We start from the raw sequence: 23,453 nt of genomic DNA, 5'->3' as shown, positions 1-23,453 counted from the left end.
ACCTCAAACATCTCATTTTCAACACATCCACCATCCTCAGCACAACCCTGTCTATAGTGCAGAGCCTTGCAACCATATAACTTTGTTGGAGCCACTGTTCCTTCAAACATACCCATTTTTTCTTTCCAAGATAACGTTCTCACCTTCCACACATTCTTGAAGGCTGCCAGAACCTTCACCCCCTCCGTCTTTGCTTCCATGGTTCCATATGCTGCTAAATGCGCTCCGATATATCTAAAACACTTCATTTCCTTTAGTTTTTCTCCATTTGAACTTACCTCTCAATTTACTTTTCCCTCAACCTTAGTGAACGTGATAACCTTGCTCTTATATACATTTACTCTCGGCTTTCTTCTTTCTCACACTTTGCCAAAATCAGTCACCAACTCTGAAGTATCTGACCCAAATCAGCCACTCCTCTTTCTACTTTTTACCAAACTCAGTCACCAACTTCTGCAGTTTCTCACCCGAATCAGCCACCAGCAATGTATTATCATCGAACAACAACTGACTCACTTCCCAAGCCCTCTCATCCCCAACAGACTACTTGCCCCTCTCACCAAAACTCTTGCATTTCCCTCCCTAACAACCCCATCTATAAAGAAATTGAATAATGATGGACACATCATTCACCCCTGCCACAAACCGACATTCACTGGGAACCAATCACTTTCATCTCTTCCTACTCATACACATGCTTACATCCTTGGTAAAAACTTTTCACTGCTTCTGGTTACTTGCCTCCAACACCATATACTCATAATGCCTTCCACAGAGCATCTCTATCAACTCTTATCATATGCCTTCTATTGATCCATAAATGCTACATACCAATCTATCTGCTTTTCTAAGTATTCCTCACATGAATTCTTCAAAGCAAACACCTGATCCGCACATCCTCTACCACTTCTGAAACTGCATTGCTCCTCCCCATCTGATGCTCTGTACAGTACCCTCCCATATAATTTCCCAGGAATACTCAACAAACTTATACCTTTTTATTTTGAGCTCTCACCATTATCCCCTTTGTGTTTGTCCAATGGCACTGTACATGCATTCCGCCAATCCTCAGGCACTTCACCATGAACCATACATACATTGAATATCCTCACCAACCAGTCAAGACCACAGTCACCCTCTTTATTTATAAACTGCACAGCAGTACCATTCAAACCTGCCGCCTTTCATCTTCATCTGCAATGCTTTCACTACCTCATCTCTGTTTACCAAATCATTCTCCTTGACCCTTTCACTTTGCACACCACCTTGACCAAAACGCCCTATATCTGCCGCTCTATCATCAAACACATTCATCAAACCTTCAAAATACTCACTCCATCTCACTCTCACTTCACCACTACTTGTTATTACCCGAATTATCCCCCTTCACCGATGTTCCCATTTGTTCTTTTGCCTTATGCACTTTATTTACCTCCTTCCAAAACATCTTTTTATTCTCCCTAAAAGTTAATGATACTCTCTCACCCCAACTTTCATTTGCCCTCTTTTTCACCTCTTGCACCTTTCTCTTGACCTCTTGCCTCTTTCTTTTATGCATCTCCCAGTCATTTGCACTATTTCCCTTGCAAAAATTGTCCAAATGCCTCTCTTCTCTTTCACTAACAATCTTACTTCTTCATCCACCACTAATTACCCTTTCTAATCTGCCCACCTCCCACCTTTCTCATGCCACAGGTGTGTTTTGCGCAAGCCATTAGTGCTTCCCTAAATACATCCCATTTCTCCCCCACTTCCCTTACATCATTTCCTCTCACCTTTTTCCATTCTGCACTCAGTCTCTCCTGGTACTTCCTCACACAAGTCTCCTTTCAAAGCTCACTTACTCTTACCACTCTTTTCACCCCACGTATTCCCCGCATGTCATAGGAGGCAGCTTAAGGGGACGGGTGTGGGGGCTAGGCTCCTTTACCTTTTTTTATTTAACTTTCTAAAAGGGGAAAGAAGGAGTCGTGGGGAGCGCTAATACTCCTCGGAGGCTCAGGGTGGGGTGTCTATATTTATGTGGATTTAATCAAGATTAGAGAAAAGGAGAGATAGGAAGTATGTTTGAGGAAAGGAACCTGGATGTTTTGGCTCTTAAGTGAAATGAAGCTCAAGGGTAAAGGGGAAGAGTGGTTTGGGAATGTCTTGGGAGTAAAGTCAGGGGTTGGTGATAGGAGAAGGGCAAAGGAAGGAGTAGCACTATTCCTGAAGCAGGAGTTGTGGGAGTATGTGATAGAGCAAAAGTAAATTCCAGATTGATATGGGTAAAACTGAAAGTGGATGGAGAGATGGATGATTGTTGGTGCCTATGCATCTGGTCATGAGAAGAAAGATTATGAGAGGCAGGTACTTTGGGAGCAGGTGAGTGAGTGTGTTAGCAGCTTTGATGCATGACACCGTGTTATAGTGATGGGTGATTTGAATGCAAAGGTAATTAATGTTGCAGTTGAGGGAATAATTGGTGTACATGGGGTGTTCAGTGTTGTAAATGGAAATAGTGAAGAGTTTGTGGACTTTTGTGCTGAAAAAGGACTGGTGATTGGGAATACCTGGTTTGAAAAGAGAGATATACCTAAGTATATGTATGTAAGTAGGAGAGATGGTCATAGAGCTTTATTGGATTCTGTGTTGATTGATATGTTGCAAAAAGAGAGACTTGGATGTTAAAGTGCTGACAAGGGCACCTGGAAGGATGTCAGATCTTAGATCTTGTGGAGGCGAAGATGAAGATATGTAGAGGTTTTTAGACAAGAAGAGAAAATGTTGGGAAGAAGAATTGGTGAGAGTAAGTGAGCTTGGAAAGGAGACTTGTGCGAGGAAGTATGAGGAGATACTGAGTGCAGAATGGCATAACATGAGAGCAAATGATATAAGGGGAGTTGGGGAGGAAGGGGATGCACCTTATGCACAAGCCATCACTGCTTCCCTAAATACTTCCCCTTCCTCCCCAACTCCCCTTATATCATTTGCTCTCATGTTATGCCATTCTGCACTCAATATCTCCTCGTACTTCCTCGCACAAGTATCCTTTCCAAGCTCACTTACTCTCACCAATTCTTCTTCCCAACATTTTCTCTTCTTGTCTAAAAACCTCTACAATTGGCATAAGATGCATGTGGCATGAGAAAGGTGGGAGGTGGGCAGATTAGAAAGGGTAGTGAGTGGTGGGATGAAGAAGTAAGATTATTAGTGAAAGAGAAGCGAGGTGTTTGGATGATTTTTCCAGGGAAGTAGTGCAAATGACTTCGAGATGTATAAAAGAAAGAGGTAGGAGGTCAAGAGAAGGGTGCAAGAGGTGAAAAAGAGGGCAAATGAGAGTTGGGGTGAGAGCATGTCATTACATTGTAGGGAGAATAAAAAAAATATTTTGGAGGGGAAGTGCGTAAGACAAGAGAACAAATGGGAACATTGGTGAAGGGGACTAATGGTGAGGTAATGACAAGTAGTGATGAAGTGAGAATGAGATGGAATGAGTATTTTGAAGGTTTGTTGAATGTGTTTGATGATAGAGTGGCAGTTATACGGTGTTTTGGTTGCGATGGTGTGCGAAGTGAGAGGGTCAGGGAGAACGGGTTGGTATACAGAGAAGAGATAGTGAAAGCTTTGCGGAAGATGAAAGCCAGCAAGGCAGTGGGTTTGGATGGTATTTCAGTGGAATTTATTAGAAAAGGGTTTTTTTATGTTGTTGGTTGGTTGGTAAGGATATTCACTGTATGTATGGTTCAAGGTGAAGTGCCTGAGGATTGGCGGAATACATTCATAGTGCCATTGTACAAAGGCAAAGGGGATGAAGGTGAGTGTTCAAATTACTGAGGCATAGATTTATTGAGTATTCCTTGGGAATTATATGGGAGGGGGTATTGATTGAGAGGGTGAAGGCATGTACAAAGGATCAGATAGGGGAAGAGCAGAAGAATGTATGTGAGAAATACTTAGAAAAACAGATGAATTTGTATGTATCACTTACGGATCTGTAGAAGGCATATGATAAGGTTGATAGAGATGCTTTTTGGAGGGTTTTAAGAGTATATGGTGTGGGAGTTAAGTTACTAGAAGCAGTGAAATGTTTTTACTAAGGATGTAAGGCATGTGTATGAGTAACAAGAGAGGAAATTGATTGGTTCTCAGTAGATGTTGGTTTTCGGCAGGGGTGCGTGATGTCTCCATGGTTGTTTAATTTGAATTAGTTTATGGTTGAGGTGTTTAGGGAGGTGAATGAAAAATTCTTGAGAAAGGGGTAAGCATGCAGTCTGTTGTGGATGAGAGGGCTTGGGAAGTAAGTCAATTGTTGTTTGCTGATGATACAGTGCTGGTGGCTGATTCGGTGTGAAACTGCATAAGTTGGTGACTGAGTTTGGTAAAGTGTGTAAGAAAAGAAAGTTGAAAGTAAATGTGAATAAGAGGAAGGTTATTAGGTTCATTAGGGTTGAGAGACAAGTTAATTGGGAGGCAAGTTTGAATGGAGAAAAACTGGAGGAAGTGAAGTGTTTTAGATATCTCTGAGTAGATTTGGCAGCAGATTGGACCATGGAAGTGGAAGTGAGTCACAGGGTGGGGGAGGGAGCGAAGGTTCTGGGAGCATTGAAGAATGTGTACAAGGCGAGAACATTATCTCGGAGAGCATAACTGGGTATGTTTGAAGGAATAGTGGTTCCAACAATGTTATATGATTGTGAGGCATGGGCTATAGTATAGATAGGGTTGTGCTGAGGAGGGTGGATGCATTGGAAATGAAATGTATATGTGGTGTGAGGTGGTTTGATCGAGTAAGTAATGAAAGGGTAAGAGATATGTTTGGTAATAGAACGAACATGGATGAGAGAGCAGAAGATGTGTTGAAACAGTTTGGTCACATGGGAAAATTAGTAAGGAAAGATTGACAAATAGGATATATGTGTCAGAGGTGTAGAGAAGATGGAGAAGCGGGAAACCAAATGGGATGTGGAAGGATAGAGTGAAAAAGATTTTGAGTGATCGGGGCCTGAATATACAGGAGAGTGAAATGCTTGCAAGGAATAAAGTGAATTCAAGCGATGTGGTATACCTTGGTTGATGTGCTGTTGGTGGATTGAACCAAGGTATGTGAAGCGTCTGGGGTAAACCATGGAAAGGTTTGTGGGGCCTGGATGTGGAAAGGGAGCTGTGGTTTCATTGCATTGCACATGACGGCTAGAGACTGAGTGTGAAAGAATGTGGGATTTTTTGTCTTCCTGGTGCTGCCTTTCTGGAGGGGGGGATGCTATTTTGTGTGTGGCGGGGTGGCAACAGGAATTGATGAAGGCAGTAAGTATGGATATGTACATGCATATATATGTATATGTCTGTGTATATACATCTATGTATACGTTGAAATGTGTATGTATATATATGTGCGTGTGTGGGCGTTTATGTATATTCATGTGTATGTTGGTGGGTTGGCCCATTCCTCTGTTTCCTTGCACTACCTCGTTAATGCAGGAGGTGGTGATAAGTATAACGAATAATTAGATAATGAGATTGACAAATGAATTTGTATATGAGTGGATGGGCCATTCTTCATCTGTTTCTTTTTGCTACCTCATTGATGTGGGAAACAGCTATTATGTATTTATTTATTTTTTATTATACTTTGTCACAGTCTCCCTGTTAGTGAGGTAGCGCGAGGAAACAGACGAAAGAATGACCCTACCCACCCACATACACATGTATATACATACACATCCACACATGCTTATATACATACCTATACACTTCAATGTATACATATATACATACACAGCTGGTGGCTGATTCATGTGAGAAACTGCAGAAGCTGGTGACTGAGTTTGGTAAAGTGTGTGAAAGAAGAAAGTTAAGAGTAAATGTGAATAAGAGCAAGGTTATTAGGTACAGTAGGGTTGAGGGTCAAGTCAATTGGGAGGTGAGTTTGAATGGAGAAAAACTGGAGGAAGTGAAGTGTTTTAGATATCTGGGAGTGGATCTGGCAGCGGATGGAACCATGGAAGCGGAAGTGGATCATAGGGTGGGGGAGGGGGCGAAAATTCTGGGGGCCTTGAAGAATGTGTGGAAGTCGAGAACATTATCTCGGAAAGCAAAAATGGGTATGTTTGAAGGAATAGTGGTTCCAACAATGTTGTATGGTTGCGAGGTGTGGGCTATGGATAGAGTTGTGCGCAGGAGGATGGATGTGCTGGAAATGAGATGTTTGAGGACAATGTGTGTTGTGAGGTGGTTTGATCGAGTAAGTAACGTAAGGGTAAGAGAGATGTGTGGAAATAAAAAGAGCGTGGTTGAGAGAGCAGAAGAGGGTGTTTTGAAATGGTTTGGGCACATGGAGAGAATGAGTGAGGAAAGATTGACCAAGAGGATATATGTGTCGGAGGTGGAGGGAACGAGGAGAAGAGGGAGACCAAATTGGAGGTGGAAAGATGGAGTGAAAAAGATTTTGTGTGATCGGGGCCTGAACATGCAGGAGGGTGAAAGGAGGGCAAGGAATAGAGTGAATTGGAGCGATGTGGTATACCGGGGTTGACGTGCTGTCAGTGGATTGAATCGGGGCATGTGAAGCGTCTGGGGTAAACCATGGAAAGCTGTGTAGGTATGTATATTTTGCGTGTGTGGACGTATGTATATACATGTGTATGGGGGTGGGTTGGGCCATTTCTTTCGTCTGTTTCCTTGCGCTACCTCGCAAACGCGGGAGACAGCGACAAAGCAAAAAAAAAAAAAAATACACAGACATATGCATATATACACTTGTACGTAATTCATACTTGCTGCCTTTATTCATTCCCGTTGCCAACCCACCACACATGAAATGACAACCCCCATCCCCAGCATGCGCGCAGGTTATCTAAGAAAAGACAACAAAGGCCACATTTGTTCACACTCAGTCTCTAGCTGTCAAGTATAATGCACCAAAACCACAGACCCCTTTCCACATCCAGGTCCCACAAAACTTTCCATGGTGTACCCCAGACGCTCCACATGCCCTGGTTCAATCCATTGACAGCACATCGACCCAAGTACACCACATCATTCAAGTTCACTCCATTCCCTTTCATGCCTTTCACCCTCCTCCATGTTCAAGCCCCGATCGCTCAAGATCATTTTCACTCCATCCTTCCACGTCCAATTTGGTCTCCCACTTCTCCTCGTTCCCTCCACCTCTGACACATATATCCTCTTGGTGAATCTTTCCTCACTCATTCTCTCCATGTGACCAAACCATTTCAATATACCCTCTTCTGCTCTCTCAGCCACACTCTTTCTATTACCACACATCTCTCTTACCCTTTCATTACTTGATCAAACCTTTTCACACCACATATTGTCCTCAAACATTTCATTTCCTACTCATCCACCTTTCTCCGCACAACCCTATGTATAGCCCATGCTTCGCAACCATTTAACATTGTTAGAACCACTATTCCTTTAAACACCCATTTTTGCTTTTTGAGATAATGTTCTCGCGTTCCACACATTTTTGAATGTTCCCATAACTTTCGCCCCTTCCCCCACCCTGTGACTCACTTCCAGTTCCATGGTTCCATCCACTGCCAAATCCACTCCCAGATATCGAAAACACTTCATTTCCTACAGTTTTTCTCCATTCAAACTTACCTTCCAATTGACTTGTCCTTCAACCCTACTGTACCTAATAAAACCTTGCTCTTATTCACATTTACTCTCGGCTTTCTTATTTCACGCACTTTACCAAACTCATTCACCAGCTTCTGCAGTTTCTCACCCGAATCAGCCACCAGCACTGTATCATCAGCTAACAGCTGACTCACTTATCAAGCCCTCTCATCCACAACAGACTGCATACTTGCCCCTCTCTCCAAAAGTCTTGCATTCCCCTCCCTAACAACCCCATCCATAAACAAATTAAACAACCATGGAGACATCACACACCCCTGCAGCAAACTGACATTCACTGAAAACCAATCACTTTCATGTCTTCCTACTTGTACACATGCCATACATCCTCAATAAAAACTTTTCACTGCTTCCAGCAACTTACCTCCCACACCATATACTCTTAATACCTTCCACAGAGCATCTCTATCAACTCTGTCATATGCCTTCTCCAGATTCATAGATGCTACAAACACATTTGTTTTTCTAAGTATTTCTCACATACATTCTTCAAAGCAAACACCTGATCCACACATCCTCAACCACTTCTGAAACCACACTGCTCTTCCCAATCTGATGTTCTGTACATGCCCTCACCCTCTAAGTCAATACCTTCCCATATAATTTCCCAGGAATACTCAACAAACTTATACCTCTGTAATTTGAACTCTCACCTTTATCCCCTTTGCATTTGTACAGTGGCACTATGCATGTATTCTCCCAATCCTCAGGCACTTCACCATGAGCTATACATACATTGAAGATCCTCACCAACCAGTCAATGACACAGTCACCCCTTTTTTTTAATAAATTCCACTGCAGTACCATCCAAACCCACCGCCTTGCCAGCTTTCATCTTCCGCAAAGCTTTCACTACCAAGTCAAATTTTCCCAAATCATTCGCCCTGACCCTCTCTCTTCGCACACCACCTCGACCAAAACACCCTATATCTGCCACTCTATGATCAAACACATACAACAAACCTTCAAAATACTCACTCCATCTTCTCACATCACCACTAGTTGTTATTACCTTCCCCTTAGCCCCCTTTACAGATGTTCCCATTTGTTTTCTTGTCTTATGCACTTTAATTACCTCCTTCCTAAACATCTTTTTATTCTCCCTTAAATTAAATACTCTCTCACCGTATTTGCCCTCTTTTTCACCTCTTGCACCTTTCTCTTGACCTCCTGCCTCTTTCTTTTATATGTATCCCAGTCATTTGCATTATTTCCCTGTAAAAATCATCCAAATGCCTCTCTCTTCTCTTTCACTAATAATCAAACTTCATTCCACTACTCACTACCCTTAGTAATCTGCCCACCTCCCACACTTCTCATGCCACAAGCTTCTTATGCACAAACCATTACTGCTTCCCATTCCTCCCCCACTCCCCTTACATCCTTTGCTCTCACCTTTTTTCCATTCTGCACTCAGTCTCTCCTGGTACTTCCTCACACAAGTCTCCTTCCCAAGCTCACTTACTCTCACCATTCTCTTCACCCCAATATTCTTTCTTCTTTTCTGAAAACCTCTACAAATCTTCACCTTCGCCTCCACAAGATAATGATCAGACATCCCTCCAGTTGCACCTCTCAGCACATTAACATCCAAAAGTTTCTCTTTTACTCACCTGTCAATTAATACGTAATCTAATAAGGCTCTCTGGCCATCTCCTCTACTTACATACATATACTTATGTATATCTCTCTTTTTAAACCAGGTATTCCCAATCACCTGTCCTTTTTCAGCACACAAATCTACAAGCTCTTCACTAATTCCATTTACAACACTGAACACCCCATGTCCATCAATTGTTCCCTCAACTATCACATTACTCACCTTTGCATTCAAATCATCCATCATTATAACCCGGTCTTGTTCATCAAAACTGCTAACACACTCACTGAGCTGCTCCCAAAACACTTGCCTCTCATGATCTTTCTTCTCATGCCCAGGTGTGGAGGCATCAATGACCACCCATCTCTCTTCATCCACTTTCAGTTTTATCCATATCAGTATAGCATTTACTTTCTTACACTGTATCACATACTCCCACCACTCCTGTTTCAGGAGTAGTGCTACTCCTTCCTTTGCTCTTGTCCTCTCACCAACTCCTGACTTTACTCCCAAGATATTGTCAAACCACTCTTCCCCTTTACCCTTAAGCTTCGTTTCACTTGGTGCCAAAACATCCAGGTTCCTTTTCTCAAACATACTACCTATCCTTCCTTTTTTCTCATCTTGGTTAAATCCACACACATTTAGACACCGCAATGTGACCCATGAAGGAGGATGCACACTCCCTGCATGACTTTTTCTTCTGTTTCCCCTTTAGTCGCCTTTTACAACATGCGGGGAATGCATGAAAAGTATTCTTTCTCCCTATCTCCAGGGATAGGGGAGAAAGTATGTGGTTGTAAGTAGGAGAGATGGCTTGAAAGCATTATTTTATTACACGTTAATTGATAGGCGTTTGAAAGAGGGGCAACTGGAGGGGTCTGATCATCGTTTTGTGGAGGTGAAGGTGAAGATTTGTAGAGGTTTTCAGAAGAGAAGAGAGAATGTTTGGGTGAAGAGAGTGGTGAAAGTAAGTGAGCTTGGAAAGGAGACTTGTGTGAGGAAGTACCAGGAGATATTGAGTGCAGAATGGAAAAAGGTGAGAGCAAATGATGTAAGGGGAATAGGGGAGGAATGGGATGTATTTAGGGAAGCAGTGATGGCTTGTGCAAAACATGCCTGTGGCATGAGAAAGGTGGGAGGTGGGCAGATTAGAAAGGGTATTGATTGTGGAATGAAGAAGGAAGATTGTTAGTGAAAGAGATGAGAGAGGTATTTGGATGATTTTTGCAGGGTGGGCAGATTAGAAAGGATAGTGAGTTGTGGAATGAAGAAGTAAGATTGTTAGTGAAAGAGATGTGAGATATTTGGATGATTTTTACAGGGAAATAGTGCAAATATATGGGGGATTTATTAAAGAAAGGTGCAAGAGGTGAGAAAGAGGCCAGTTGGGAGTTGGGGTGAGAGAGTATCATCAAATTTTAGGGAGAATAAAAAAATGTTTTGGAAGGAGGCAAATAATGTGCATAAGACAAGAGAAGAAATGGGAACATTGGTGAAGGGGGATAATGGGAGGTAATCACAAGTAGTGGTGTAGTGAGAAGGAGATGGAGTGAGTATTTTGAAGGTTTGTTGAATGAGTTTGATGATAGAGTGGCAGATATAGGGTGTTTTGGTCGAGGTGGTGTGCGAAGTGAGAGGGTCAGGGAGAATGGTTTGGTAAACAGAGAAGAGGTAGTGAAAGTTTTGCGGAAGATGAAAGTTGGCAAGGCGGCGAGTTTGGATGGCATTGCAGTGGAATTTATTAAAAAATGGGGTGACTGTGTTGAATGGTTGTTGAGAATATTCAGTGTATATATGGTTCTTGGTGAAGTGCCTGATGATTGGCCGAATGCTTGCATAGTGCCATTGTACAAAGGGGATAAAGGTGAGTGTTCAAATTACAGAGGTATAAGTTTGTTGAGTATTCCTGGGAAATTATATGGGAGGGTGAGAGGATGAAGGCATGTATAGAGGATCAGATTGGGGAAGAGCAGTGTGGATTCAAAAGTGGTAGAGGATGTGTGGATCAGGTGTATGCTTTAAAGAATGTATGTGAGAAATTCTTAGTTAAACAGATGGGTTTGTATATTGCATTTATGGATCTGGAGAAGGCAAATGATAGAGTTGATAGAGATGCTCTGTGAAAGATATTAAGAGTATATGGTGTGGCAGGTAAGTTGCTAGAAGCAGTAAAAAATTTTTATCGAGATGTAAGGCATGTGTACAAGTAGAAAGAGAGGAAAGTGTTTGGTTCCCAGGGGATGTTGGTTTGCGGCAGGGGTGCATGATGTCTCCATGGTTGTTTGATTTGTTTATGGATGGGGTTGTTAGGGAGTTGAATGCAAGAATTTTGGAGAGGGGGGCAAGTGTGCAGTCTGTTGGGGATGAGAGGGCTTGGGAAGTGAGTCAGTTGTTGTTCACTGATGATACAGCACTGGTGGCTGATTCAGATGAGAAACTTCAGAAGCTGGTGACTGAGTTTGTTAAAGTTTGTGAAAGAAGAAAGCTGAGAGTATATGCGAGTAAGAGCAAGGTTATTAGGTGCAGTAGGGTTGAGGGACAGGTCTATTGGGAGGTAAGTTTGAATGGAGAAAAACTGGAGGAAGTGAAGTGTTTTAGATATCTTGGAGTGAATTTTAACAGTGGATGGAACCATGGAAGTGGAAGTGAGTCAAAGGGTTGGGGAGGGGTGCGAAGGTTCTGGGAGTGTTGAGGAATGTGTGGCAGGTGAGAATGTTATCTCGGAGGGCAAAAATGGATATGTTTGAAGGAATAGTGGTTCCAACAGTGTTATATGGTTGCGAGGTATGGGACATAGATAGGTTTGTGCGGAGGATGGTTGATGTGTTGGAAATGAGATGTTTAAGGACTATATGCAGTGTGAGGTGATTTTGATCAAGTAAGTAATGAAAGGGTAAGAGAGATGTGTGGTAATAAAAGGAGTGTGGTTGAGAGAGTAGAAGAGGTTTTATTGAAATGGTTTGGGAGCATAGTGAGAATGAGTGAGGAAAGATTGACGAAGAGGATATATGTGTCAGAGGTGGGGTGAACGAGGAGAAATGGGAGACCAAATTTGATGTGGGAGTATGGAGTGAAAAAGATTTTGAGCATTCGGGTCCTGAACATGCAGGAGGGTGAAATGTGCTCAAGGAATAGAGTGAATTGGAACGATGTGGTATACCGGGTTGACATGCTGTCACTGGATTGAACCAGGGCATATGAAGCATCAAGGTAAACCATGGAAAGTTTTGTGGGGCCTGAATGTGGAAAGGGAGCTGTGGTTTCAGTGCATTATGCATGACAGCTAGAGACTGAGTGTAAACAAACGTGGTCTTTGTTGTCTTTTTTTAGCGCTACCTCGCATGCATGTGGGGGGGGGGGTGCCAGTTCGTGTGTTGCTGGGTGGCGACTTGAATGGATGAAAGCAGCAAGTATGAATATGTATATGTATATATCTGTGTATGTATATGTTTGTATGCACTGAAACGTATAGGTATGTATGTGTTCGTGTTTGCGCATTTATGTGTATACATGTGTCTGTGGTTGGGTTGGGCCATTCTTTCATCTCTCCTTGCGCTACCTCGCTAATGCGGGAGACAGTGACAAAGTATGATAAAATGATGAATGAAATATATGTAATCGCTGATTCCTGTGTCAGCGAGGCAGCCCTAGGAAACAGATGAAAGAATGGTCCATCCACTCATATACTCATATATATACATAAGCACCCTTACACGCAAATATACGTATACACACAGGTATATACATAAATACACATGTACATATTCATACATGCCAGCCTTCATCCATAAATGTCGCTACCCTGCCTCACGGGAAATGGCATCACTATCCCCTACTTCAGAGAGGTAGTGCCGGGAAAAAACAAAAAAGGACATATTCGTTCATACTCAGTCTCTAGCTGTTGTGTGTAATGCACCGAAACCACAGCTCCCTTTCCACAGGTCCAGGTTCCATAGGCCTTTCCATGTTTTACTCTAGATGTTTCACATACCCTGCTTCAATCCATTGACAACACACTGACCCCAGTATACCACATCGTTCCAATTTACTCTGCACCCTGCATGCCTCTCACCCTTCTGTATGTTTAAGCCCCTATCGCTCAAAGTCTTTTTTACTCCATCCTTCCACCTCCATTTTGTTCTCCCGTTTTTCCTTCTTTCCTCCACCTCTGACACATATATCCTCTTTGTCAATCTTTCCTCTCTCATTCTGTCCATATGTAAAAACCATTTCAGCACCCTCTCTTTAGCTCTCTCAACCACACTTTTTATTTCCACACATCTCTCAACCATGCTTTTTATTTTCAAACATTTCTCAACCACACTTTTTATTTCCACACATCTCTCAACCACACTTTTTATTTTCACACATCTCTCAACCACACTTTTTATTTCCACGCATCTCTCTTACCCTTTCATTACTTACTCGATCAAACCATCTCACACCACATATTGTCCTCGAGCATTTCATGTCTAGCACATCCACACTCTTCAGTACAAGCCTATCTATAGACCATCCTTAGCAACTATGTAACATTGTTGGAACTACTATTGCTTCAAACATACTCATTTTTGCTCTGAGATAACGTTCTCTCCTATACATTCATCATCGATCCCAGAACTTTTTCCCCCTACCCCACTCTGTGACTCACTTGTGCTTCCATGGTTCCATTTGCTTCTAAGTCCCCTCCCAGATATCTAAAACACTTTACTTCCTCAAATTTTGTCTCCAAAGTTATGTCCCAATTAACTTGTCCGTCACCCCTTCAGTACTTAACCTAATAACCTTGCTCATATTTACATTTACCCTGAACTTTCTCCTTTCACACACTTTTCCAAACTCAGTCACCAGCTTCTGCAATTTCTCATACGAATCAGCCACTAGAGCTGTATCATCAGTGAACAATAACTGACTTACTTCCCAAACCTCTTATCCCCAACTGACTGGATACTCGTCCTTCTCTCCAAAACTCTTGCATTTACCTCTCTAGCCACCCATTCATTAACAAATTAAACAGCCATAGGGACATTACACACCCCAGCTGCAGACCAACATTCCCTGAAAACCAGTCACTCTCCTCTTTACTTGTACATATGCCGTACATCCTTGGTAAAAACTTTTCACTGCTTCTAGCAACTTACCTCCCATACCATATACCCTTAAGACCTTCCTTAAAGCATCTCTGTCAACTCTGTTAAATGCCTTCTCCAGATCCATAAATGCTACATAAAAAGCCATTTGTTTTTCTAAGTATTTCTCTCACGCATTCTTCAAAGCAAAAACCTGATCCACACATTCTCTACCACTTCTGAAACCACAGTGCTCTTCTCCAGTCTGATGCTCTGTACATACCTTCACTGTCTCAATCAATAACTTCCCTTATAATATCCCAGGAATGCTAAACAAACTTATGCCTCTGTAGTTTGAACTCTCACCTTTATCCCCTTTGCCTTTGTACAGTGGCACTATGCATGCATTCCTCCAATCCTCAGGCACATCACCATGATCCATACGTACACTGAATATCCTTATCAACCAATCTACTGAAAAGATGACTGTTTATGTTTGCTTTAGATCCCTTACTAATTGTGCTGTTTGAAATTGATTTATATGGAGTTTTTATCAATGATCTTTTAATGAATGAGGTTTTTGTGTGAAGATCTCCATTTATACATTCTTAGTATGTTTCTTTCAGATGGAGGATGAAGGATCACAAGACTACAGTACAGAGGAAGTATTGGAGAATGGAAAGGGCAGGAAAATAAATGGTGATGGAGAAGATTATAGTGAAGAAAATAGGGATGGTGTGGTGGATTTAGACTCAGATAATGCCGACACCAAAGATGTTGAATTTTCTGAGGAAGTTATCAATATAGATAAAAAAGATGACAAAGAATCAGGCAAGGAGAAGTCATCAGTGAAAGGTGGTGATAAAAAGGAAGCAGATGATGAGAAGCAATCAAAAGATAAGGAAAATAAAGAGGCCAAAAAGAAAAAATTGCCTTCATTGGAGGAGGACATAGGAATCACTGGCTATGCAGGAGACCATGCTGGCTTCTTTGGTATCATAAAGCAAAGGTATGTAATCAGTTGTTGGAATGATGAGTATGTTTTGTTGTCTTCACTGTGGTTTATATCCAGAAAGTGGACATCCTGATCATTTGTGTGGCTTTCCTTTAGTGTTGTTTTACGTCTTTTGGAGTGGCACTTATAAGTTCACTTTTTAATTGAATGGATGTTATGTATATTTTATGTAAAACTACAGTTACTTAATGTTTTTTTTTTTTTGCTTTGTCGCTGTCTCCCGCGTTTGTGAGGTAGCGCAAGGAAACAGACGAAAGAAATGGCTCAACCCAACCCCATACACATGTATATACATACGTCCACACACGCAAATATACATACCTACACAGCTTTCCATGGTTTACCCCAGACGCTTCACATGCCCTGATTCAATCCACTGACAGCACGTCAACCCCGGTATACCACATTGATCCAATTCACTCTATTCCTTGCCCTCCTTTCACCCTCCTGCATGTTCAGGCCCCCGATCACACAAAATCTTTTTCACTCCATCTTTCCACCTCCAATTTGGTCTCCCACTTCTCCTCGTTCCCTCCACCTCCGACACATATATCCTCTTGGTCAATCTTTCCTCACTCATTCTCTCCATGTGCCCAGACGATTTCAAAACACCCTCTTCTGCTCTCTCAACTAAGCTCTTTTTATTTCCACACATCTCTCTTACCCTTACGTTACTTATTCGATCAAACCACCTCACACCACACATTGTCCTCAAACATCTCATTTCCAGCACATCCATCCTCCTGCGCATAACTCTATCCATAGCCCACGCCTCGCAACCATACAACATTGTTGGAACCACTATTCCTTCAAACATACCCATTTTTGCTTTCTGAGATAATGTTCTCGACTTCCACACATTCTTCAAGGCTCCCAGGATTTTCACCCCCTCCCCCACCCTATGATCCACTTCCGCTTCCATGGTTCCATCCGCTGCCAGGTCCACTCCCAAATATCTAAAACACTTCACTTCCTCCAGTTTTTCTCCATTCAAACTTACCTCCCAACTGACTTGACCCTCAACCCTACTGTACCTAATTACCTTGCTCTTATTCACATTTACTCTTAACTTTCTTCTTTCACACACTTTACCAAACTCAGTCACCAGCTTCTGCAATTTCTCACATGAATCAGCCACCAGCGCTGTATCATCAGCGAACAACAACTGACTCACTTCCCAAGCTCTCTCATCCCCAACAGACTTCATACTTGCCCCTCTTTCCAAAACTCTTGCATTCACCTCCCTAACAACCCCCATCCATAAACAAATTAAACAACCATGGAGACATCACACACCCCTGCCGCAAACCTACATTCACTGAGAACCAATCACTTTCCTCTCTTCCTACACGTACACATGCCTTACATCCTCGATAAAAACTTTTCACTGCTTCTAACAACTTGCCTCCCACACCATATATTCTTAATACCTTCCACAGAGCATCTCTATCAACTCTATCATATGCCTTCTCCAGATCCATAAATGCTACATACAAATCCATTTGCTTTTCTAAGTATTTCTCACATACATTCTTCAAAGCAAACACCTGATCCACACATTCTCTACCACTTCTGAAACCACACTGCTCTTCCCCAATGTGATGCTCTGTACATGCCTTCACCCTCTTAATCAATACCCTCCCATATAATTTACCAGGAATACTCAACAAACTTATTTTTTATTTTTATTATTTATTATACTTTGTCGCTGTCTCCCGCGTTTGCGAGGTAGCGCAAGGAAACAGACGAAAGAAATGGCCCAACCCCCCCCCCCCATACACATGTAAATACATACGTCCACACACGCAAATATACATACCTACACAGCTTTCCATGGTTTACCCCAGACGCTTCACATGCCTTGATTCAATCCACTGACAGCACGTCAACCCCAGTATACCACATCGCTCCAATTCACTCTATTCCTTGCCCTCCTTTCACCCTCCTGCATGTTCAGGCCCCGATCACACAAAATCTTTTTCACTCCATCTTTCCACCTCCAATTTGGTCTCCCTCTTCTCCTCGTTCCCTCCACCTCCGACACATATATCCTCTTGGTCAATCTTTCCTCACTCATTCTCTCCATGTGCCCAAACCACTTCAAAACACCCTCTTCTGCTCTCTCAACCACGCTCTTTTTATTTCCACACATCTCTCTTACCCTTACGTTACTCACTCGATCAAACCACCTCACACCACACATTGTCCTCAAACATCTCATTTCCAGCACATCCATCCTCCTGCGCACAACTCTATCCATAGCCCACGCCTCGCAACCATACAACATTGTTGGAACCACTATTCCTTCAAACATACCCATTTTTGCTTTCCGAGATAATGTTCTCGACTTCCACACATTCTTCAAGGCCCCCAGAATTTTTGCCCCCTCCCCCACCCTATGATCCACTTCCGCTTCCATGGTTCCATCCGCTGCCAGATCCACTCCCAGATATCTAAAACACTTCACTTCCTCCAGTTTTTCTCCATTCAAACTCACCTCCCAATTGACTTGACCCTCAACCCTACTGTACCTAATAACCTTGCTCTTATTCACATTTACTCTTAACTTTCTTCTTTCACACACTTTACCAAACTCAGTCACCAACAAACTTATACCTCTGTAATTTGAGCACTCACTCTTATCCCCTTTGCCTTTGTACAATGGCACTATGCACGCATTCCGCCAATCCTCAGGCACCTCACCATGAGTCATACATACATTAAATAACCTTACCAACCAGTCAACAATACAGTCACCCCCTTTTTTAATAAATTCCACTGCAATACCATCCAAACCTGCTGCCTTGCTGGCTTTCATCTGTGTGAGGAAGTACCAGGAGAGACTGAGTACAGAATGGAAAAAGGTGAGAACAATGGAAGTAAGGGGAGTGGGGGAGGAATGGGATATATTTAGGGAATCAGTGATGGATGGCGCAAAAGATGCTTGTGGCATGAGAAGAGTGGGAGGTGGGTTGATTTGAAAGGGTAGTGAGTGGTGGGATGAAGAAGTAAGAGTATTAGTGAAAGAGAAGAGAGAGGCATTTAGACGATTTTTGCAGGGAAAAAATGCAATTGAGTGGGAGATGTATAAAAGAAAGAGACAGGAGGTCAAGAGAAAGGTGCAAGAGGTGAAAAAAAGGGCAAATGAGAGTTGGGGTAAGAGAGACCATGAGTCATACATACATTAAATAACCTTACCAACCAGTCATTAATACAGTCACCCCCATTTTTAATAAATTCCACTGCAATACCATCCAAACCTGCTGCCTTGCCGGCTTTCATCTTCCGTAAAGCTTTTACTACCTCTTCTCTCTTTACCAAATCATTTTCCTTAACCCTCTCACTTTGCACACCACCTCGACCAAAACACCCTATATCTGCCACTCTATCATCAAACACATTCAACAAACCTTCAAAATACTCACTCCATCTCCTTCTCACATCACCACTACTTGTTATCACCTCCCCATTTGCGCCCTTCACTGAAGTTCCCATTTGCTCCCCTGTCTTACGCACTTTATTTACCTCCTTCCAGAACATCTTTTTATTCTCCCTAAAATTTAATGATACTCTCTCACCCCAACTCTCATTTGCCCTCTTTTTCACCTCTTGCTCCTTTCTCTTGACCTCCTGTCTCTTTCTTTTATACATCTCCCACTCAATTGCATTTTTTCCATGCAAAAATCGTCCAAATGCCTCTCTCTTCTCTTTCACTAATAATCTTACTTCTTCATCCCACCACTCACTACCCTTTCTAATCAACCCACCTCCCATTCTTCTCATGCCACAAGCATCTTTTGTGCAATCCATCACTGATTCCCTAAATACATCCCATTCCTCCCCCACTCCCCTTACTTCCATTGTTCTCACCTTTTTCCATTCTGTATTCAGTCTCTCCTGGTACTTCCTCACACAAGTCTCCTTCCCAAGCTCACTTACTCTCACCACCCTCTTCACCCCAACATTCACTCTTCTTTTCTGAAAACCCATACAAATCTTCACCTTAGCCTCCACAAGATAATGATCAGACATCCCTCCAGTTGCACCTCTCAGCACATTAACATCCAAAAGTCTCTCTTTCGCGCGCCTGTCAATTAACACGTAATCCAATAACGCGCTCTGGCCATCTCTCCTACTTACGTACGTATACTTATGTATATCTCGCTTTTTAAACCAGGTATTCCCAGTCACCAGTCCTTTTTCAGCACATAAATCTACAAGCTCTTCACCATTTCCATTTACAACACTGAACACCCCATGTATACCAATTATTCCCTCAACTGCCACACTACTCACCTTTGCATTCAAATCACCCATCACTATAACCCGGTCTCATGCATCAAAACCACTAACACACTCATTCAGCTGCTCCCAAAAGACTTGCCTCTCATGACCTTTCTTCTCATGCTCAGGTGCATATGCACCAATAATCACCCATCTCTCTCCATCTACTTTCAGTTTTACCCATATTAATCGAGAATTTACTTTCTTACATTCTATCACATACTCCCACAACTCCTGTTTCAGGAGTACTGCTACTCCTTCCCTTGCTCTTGTCCTCTCACTAACCCCTGACTTTACTCCCAAGACATTCCCAAACCACTCTTCCCCTTTACCCTTGAGCTTCGTTTCACTCAGAGCCAAAACATCCAGGCTCCTTTCCTCAAACATACTACCTATCTCTCCTTTTTTCACATCTTGGTTACATCCACACACATTTAGACACCCCAATCTGAGTCTACTTATCTTTATATTTATATTTATTTATTTGCTTTGTCGATGTCTCCCGCGTTAGTGAGGTAGCGCAAGGAAACAGACGAAAGAAATGGCCAAACCCACCCACATACACATGTATATACATACACGTCCACACATGCTAATATACATACCTATACATCTCAGTGTACACATATGTATACACACACAGACATATACATATATACACATGTACATAATTCATACTGTCTGCCTTTATTTATTCCCATCGCCACCTCGCCACACATGGAATAGCAACCCCCTCCCCCCTCATGTGTGCAGGGTACTGCTAGGAAAAGACAACAAAGGCCCCATTTGTTCGTACTCAGTCTCTAGCTGTCGTGTAATAATGCACCGAAACCACAGCTCCATTTCCACATCCAGGCCCCAGAGAACTTTCCATGGTTTACCCCAAACGCTTCACATGCCCTGGTTCAATCTGTTGACAGCACGTCGATCCCGCTATACCACATCGTTCCAGTTCACTCTATTCCTTGCACGCCTTTCACCATCCTGCATGTTCAGGCCCCGATTACTCAAAATCTTTTACACTCCAACTTTCCACCTCCAATTTGGTCTCCCACTTCTCGTTCCCTCCACCCCTGACACATATGTCCTCTTGGTCAATCTTTCCTCACTCATTCTCTCCATGTGACCAAACCATTTCAAAACACCCTCTTCTTCTCTCTGAACCATGCTCTTTTTATTTCCACGCATCTCTCTCACCCTTACATTACTTACTCGATCAAACCACCTCACACCACATATTGTCCTCAAACATCTCATTTCCAGCACATCCACCCTCCTGCTTACAACTCTATCCATAACCCACGCCTTGCAACCATACAACATTGTTGGAACTACTATTCCTTCAAACATACCCATTTTTGCTTTCCGAGATAATGCTCTCGACTTCCAAACATTCTTCAAGGCTCTTAGAATTTTCGCCCCCTCCCCCACCCTATGATTCACTTCCGCTTCCATGGTTCCATCCTCTGCCAGATCCACTCCCAGATATCTAAAACACTTTACTTCCTCCAGTTTTTCTCCATTCAAACTTACCTCCCAATTGAATTGACTCTCAACCCTACTGTACCTAATAACCTTGCTCTTGTTTGTGTTTACTCTTAACTTTCTTCTTTCACACACTTTACCAAACTCAGTCATGAGCTTCTGCAGTTTCTCACATGAATCAGCCACCAGTGCTGTATCATCAGCAAACAACAACTGACTCACTTCCCAAGCTCTCTCATCCACAACAGACTTCATACTTGCCCCTCTTTCCAAAACTCTTGCATTCACCTCCCTGGCAGCCCCAACCATAAACAAATTAAACAACCATGGAGACATCACACACCCCTGCCGCAAACCTACATTCACTGAGAACCAATCACTTTCCTCTCTTCTTACACGTACACATGCCTTACATCCTCGATAAAAACTTTTCACTGCTTCTAATAATTTGCCTCCCACACCACACCATATATTCTTAATACCTTCTACAGAGCATCTCTATCAACTCTATCATATGCCTTCTCCAGATCCATAAATGCTACATACAAATCCATTTGCTTTTGTAAGTATTTCTCACCTATATTCTTCAAAGCAAACACCTGATCCACACATCCTTTACCACTTCTGAAACCCCACTGGTCTTCCCCAATCTGATGCTCTGTACATGCCTTCACCCTCTCAATCAATATCCTCACATATGATTTCCCAGGAATACTCAACAAACTTATACCTCTGTAATTTGAGCACTCACTCTTATCCCCTTTGCCTTTGTACAATGGCACTATGCAAGTATTCCGCCAATCCTCAGGCACCTCACCGTGAATCATACTTACATTAGATAACCTTACCAACCAGTCAACAATACAGTCACCCCTTTTTTAATATATTCCACTGCAATACCATCCAAACCTGCTGCCTTGCCTGCTTTCATCTTCCACAAAGCTTTTACTACCTCTTCTCTCTTTACCAAATCATTTTCCCTAACCCTCTCACTTTGCACAACACCTCGACCAAAACACCCTATATCTGCCACTCTATCATCAAACACATTCAACAAACCTTCAAAATACTCACTCCATCTCCTTCTCACATCACCACTACTTGTTATCACCTCCCCATTAGCCCCCTTCACTGAAGTTCCCATTTGCTCCCTTGTCTTACGCACTTTATTTACCTCCTTCCAAAACATCTTTTTATTCTCCCTAAAATATAATGATACTCTCTCACCCCAACTCTCATTTGCCCTCTTTTTCACCTCTTGCACCTTTCTCTTGACCTCCTGCCTCTTTCTTTTATATATCTCCCACTCATTTGCATTTTTTCCCTGCAAAAATCGTCCAAATGCCTCTCTTCTCTTTCACTAATAATCTTACTTCTTCATCCCACCACTCGCTACCCTTTCTAATCAACCCACCTCCCACGCTTCTCATGCCACAAGCATCTTTTGTGCAATCCATCACTGATTCCCTAAATACATCCCATTCCTCCCCCACTCCCCTTGCTTCCATTGTTCTCACCTTTTTCCATTCTGTACTCAGTCTCTCCTAGTACTTCCTCACACAAGTCTCCTTCCCAAGCTCACTTACTCTCACCAGTCTCTTCACCCCAACATTCTCTCTTCTTTTCTGAAAACCCCTACAAAGCTTCACCTTCGCCTCCACAAGATAATGATCTGAAATCCCTCCAGCTGCACCTCTCAGTACATTAACATCCCAAAGTCTCTCTTTGGCGCACCAATCAATGAACACTTAATCCAATAACGCTCTCTGGCCATCTCTCTTACTTACATATGTATACTTATGTATATCTTGCTTTTTAAGCCAGGTATTCCCAATCACCAGCCCTTTTTCAGCACATTAATATACAAGCTCTTCACCATTTCCATTTACAACACTGAACACCCCATGTATACCAATTATTCCCAAGCTCTTCACCATTTCCATTTACAACACTGAACACCCCATGTATACCAATTATTCCCTCAACTGCCACATTACTCACCTTTGCATTCAAATTACCCATCACTATAACCCGGTCTTTTGCATCAAAACCACTAACACACTCATTCAGCTGCTCCCAAGACACTTGCCTCTCATGATCTTTCTTCTCATGCCCAGGTGCATATGCACCAATAATCACCCATCTCTCTCTCCATCAACTTTCAGTTTTACCCATATCAATCTAGAATTTACTTACACTCTATCACATACATTATATATATATATATATATATATATATATATATATATATATATATATATATATATATATATATATATATATATATATATATATATAATGAATGTAGGTTTGCGGCAGGGGTGTGTGATGTCTCCATGGTTGTTTAATTTGT

At 42.3% G+C, this 23,453-nt stretch overlaps 1 protein-coding gene across 1 annotated transcript in view; it reads left to right on the top strand.

Annotated features, from left to right (window-relative positions):
- Positions 1–23,453, top strand: part of LOC139748811 (pseudouridylate synthase 7 homolog) — a 558,239-nt gene that overhangs the window by 60,441 nt on the left and 474,345 nt on the right. Inside the window, exon 3 of the mRNA XM_071662245.1 lies at positions 14,943–15,325. Coding sequence (XP_071518346.1) covers positions 14,943–15,325 — 383 coding nt within the window. The remainder of the gene's footprint in view (positions 1–14,942; positions 15,326–23,453) is intronic.

Source organism: Panulirus ornatus, chromosome 1 (genome assembly GCF_036320965.1).
Source record: "Panulirus ornatus isolate Po-2019 chromosome 1, ASM3632096v1, whole genome shotgun sequence".
Lineage (NCBI taxonomy): Eukaryota > Metazoa > Arthropoda > Malacostraca > Decapoda > Palinuridae > Panulirus > Panulirus ornatus.
The sequence above is the reverse complement of the archived record's forward strand: the minus strand, read 5'-3'. Positions and strand labels throughout refer to the sequence as shown.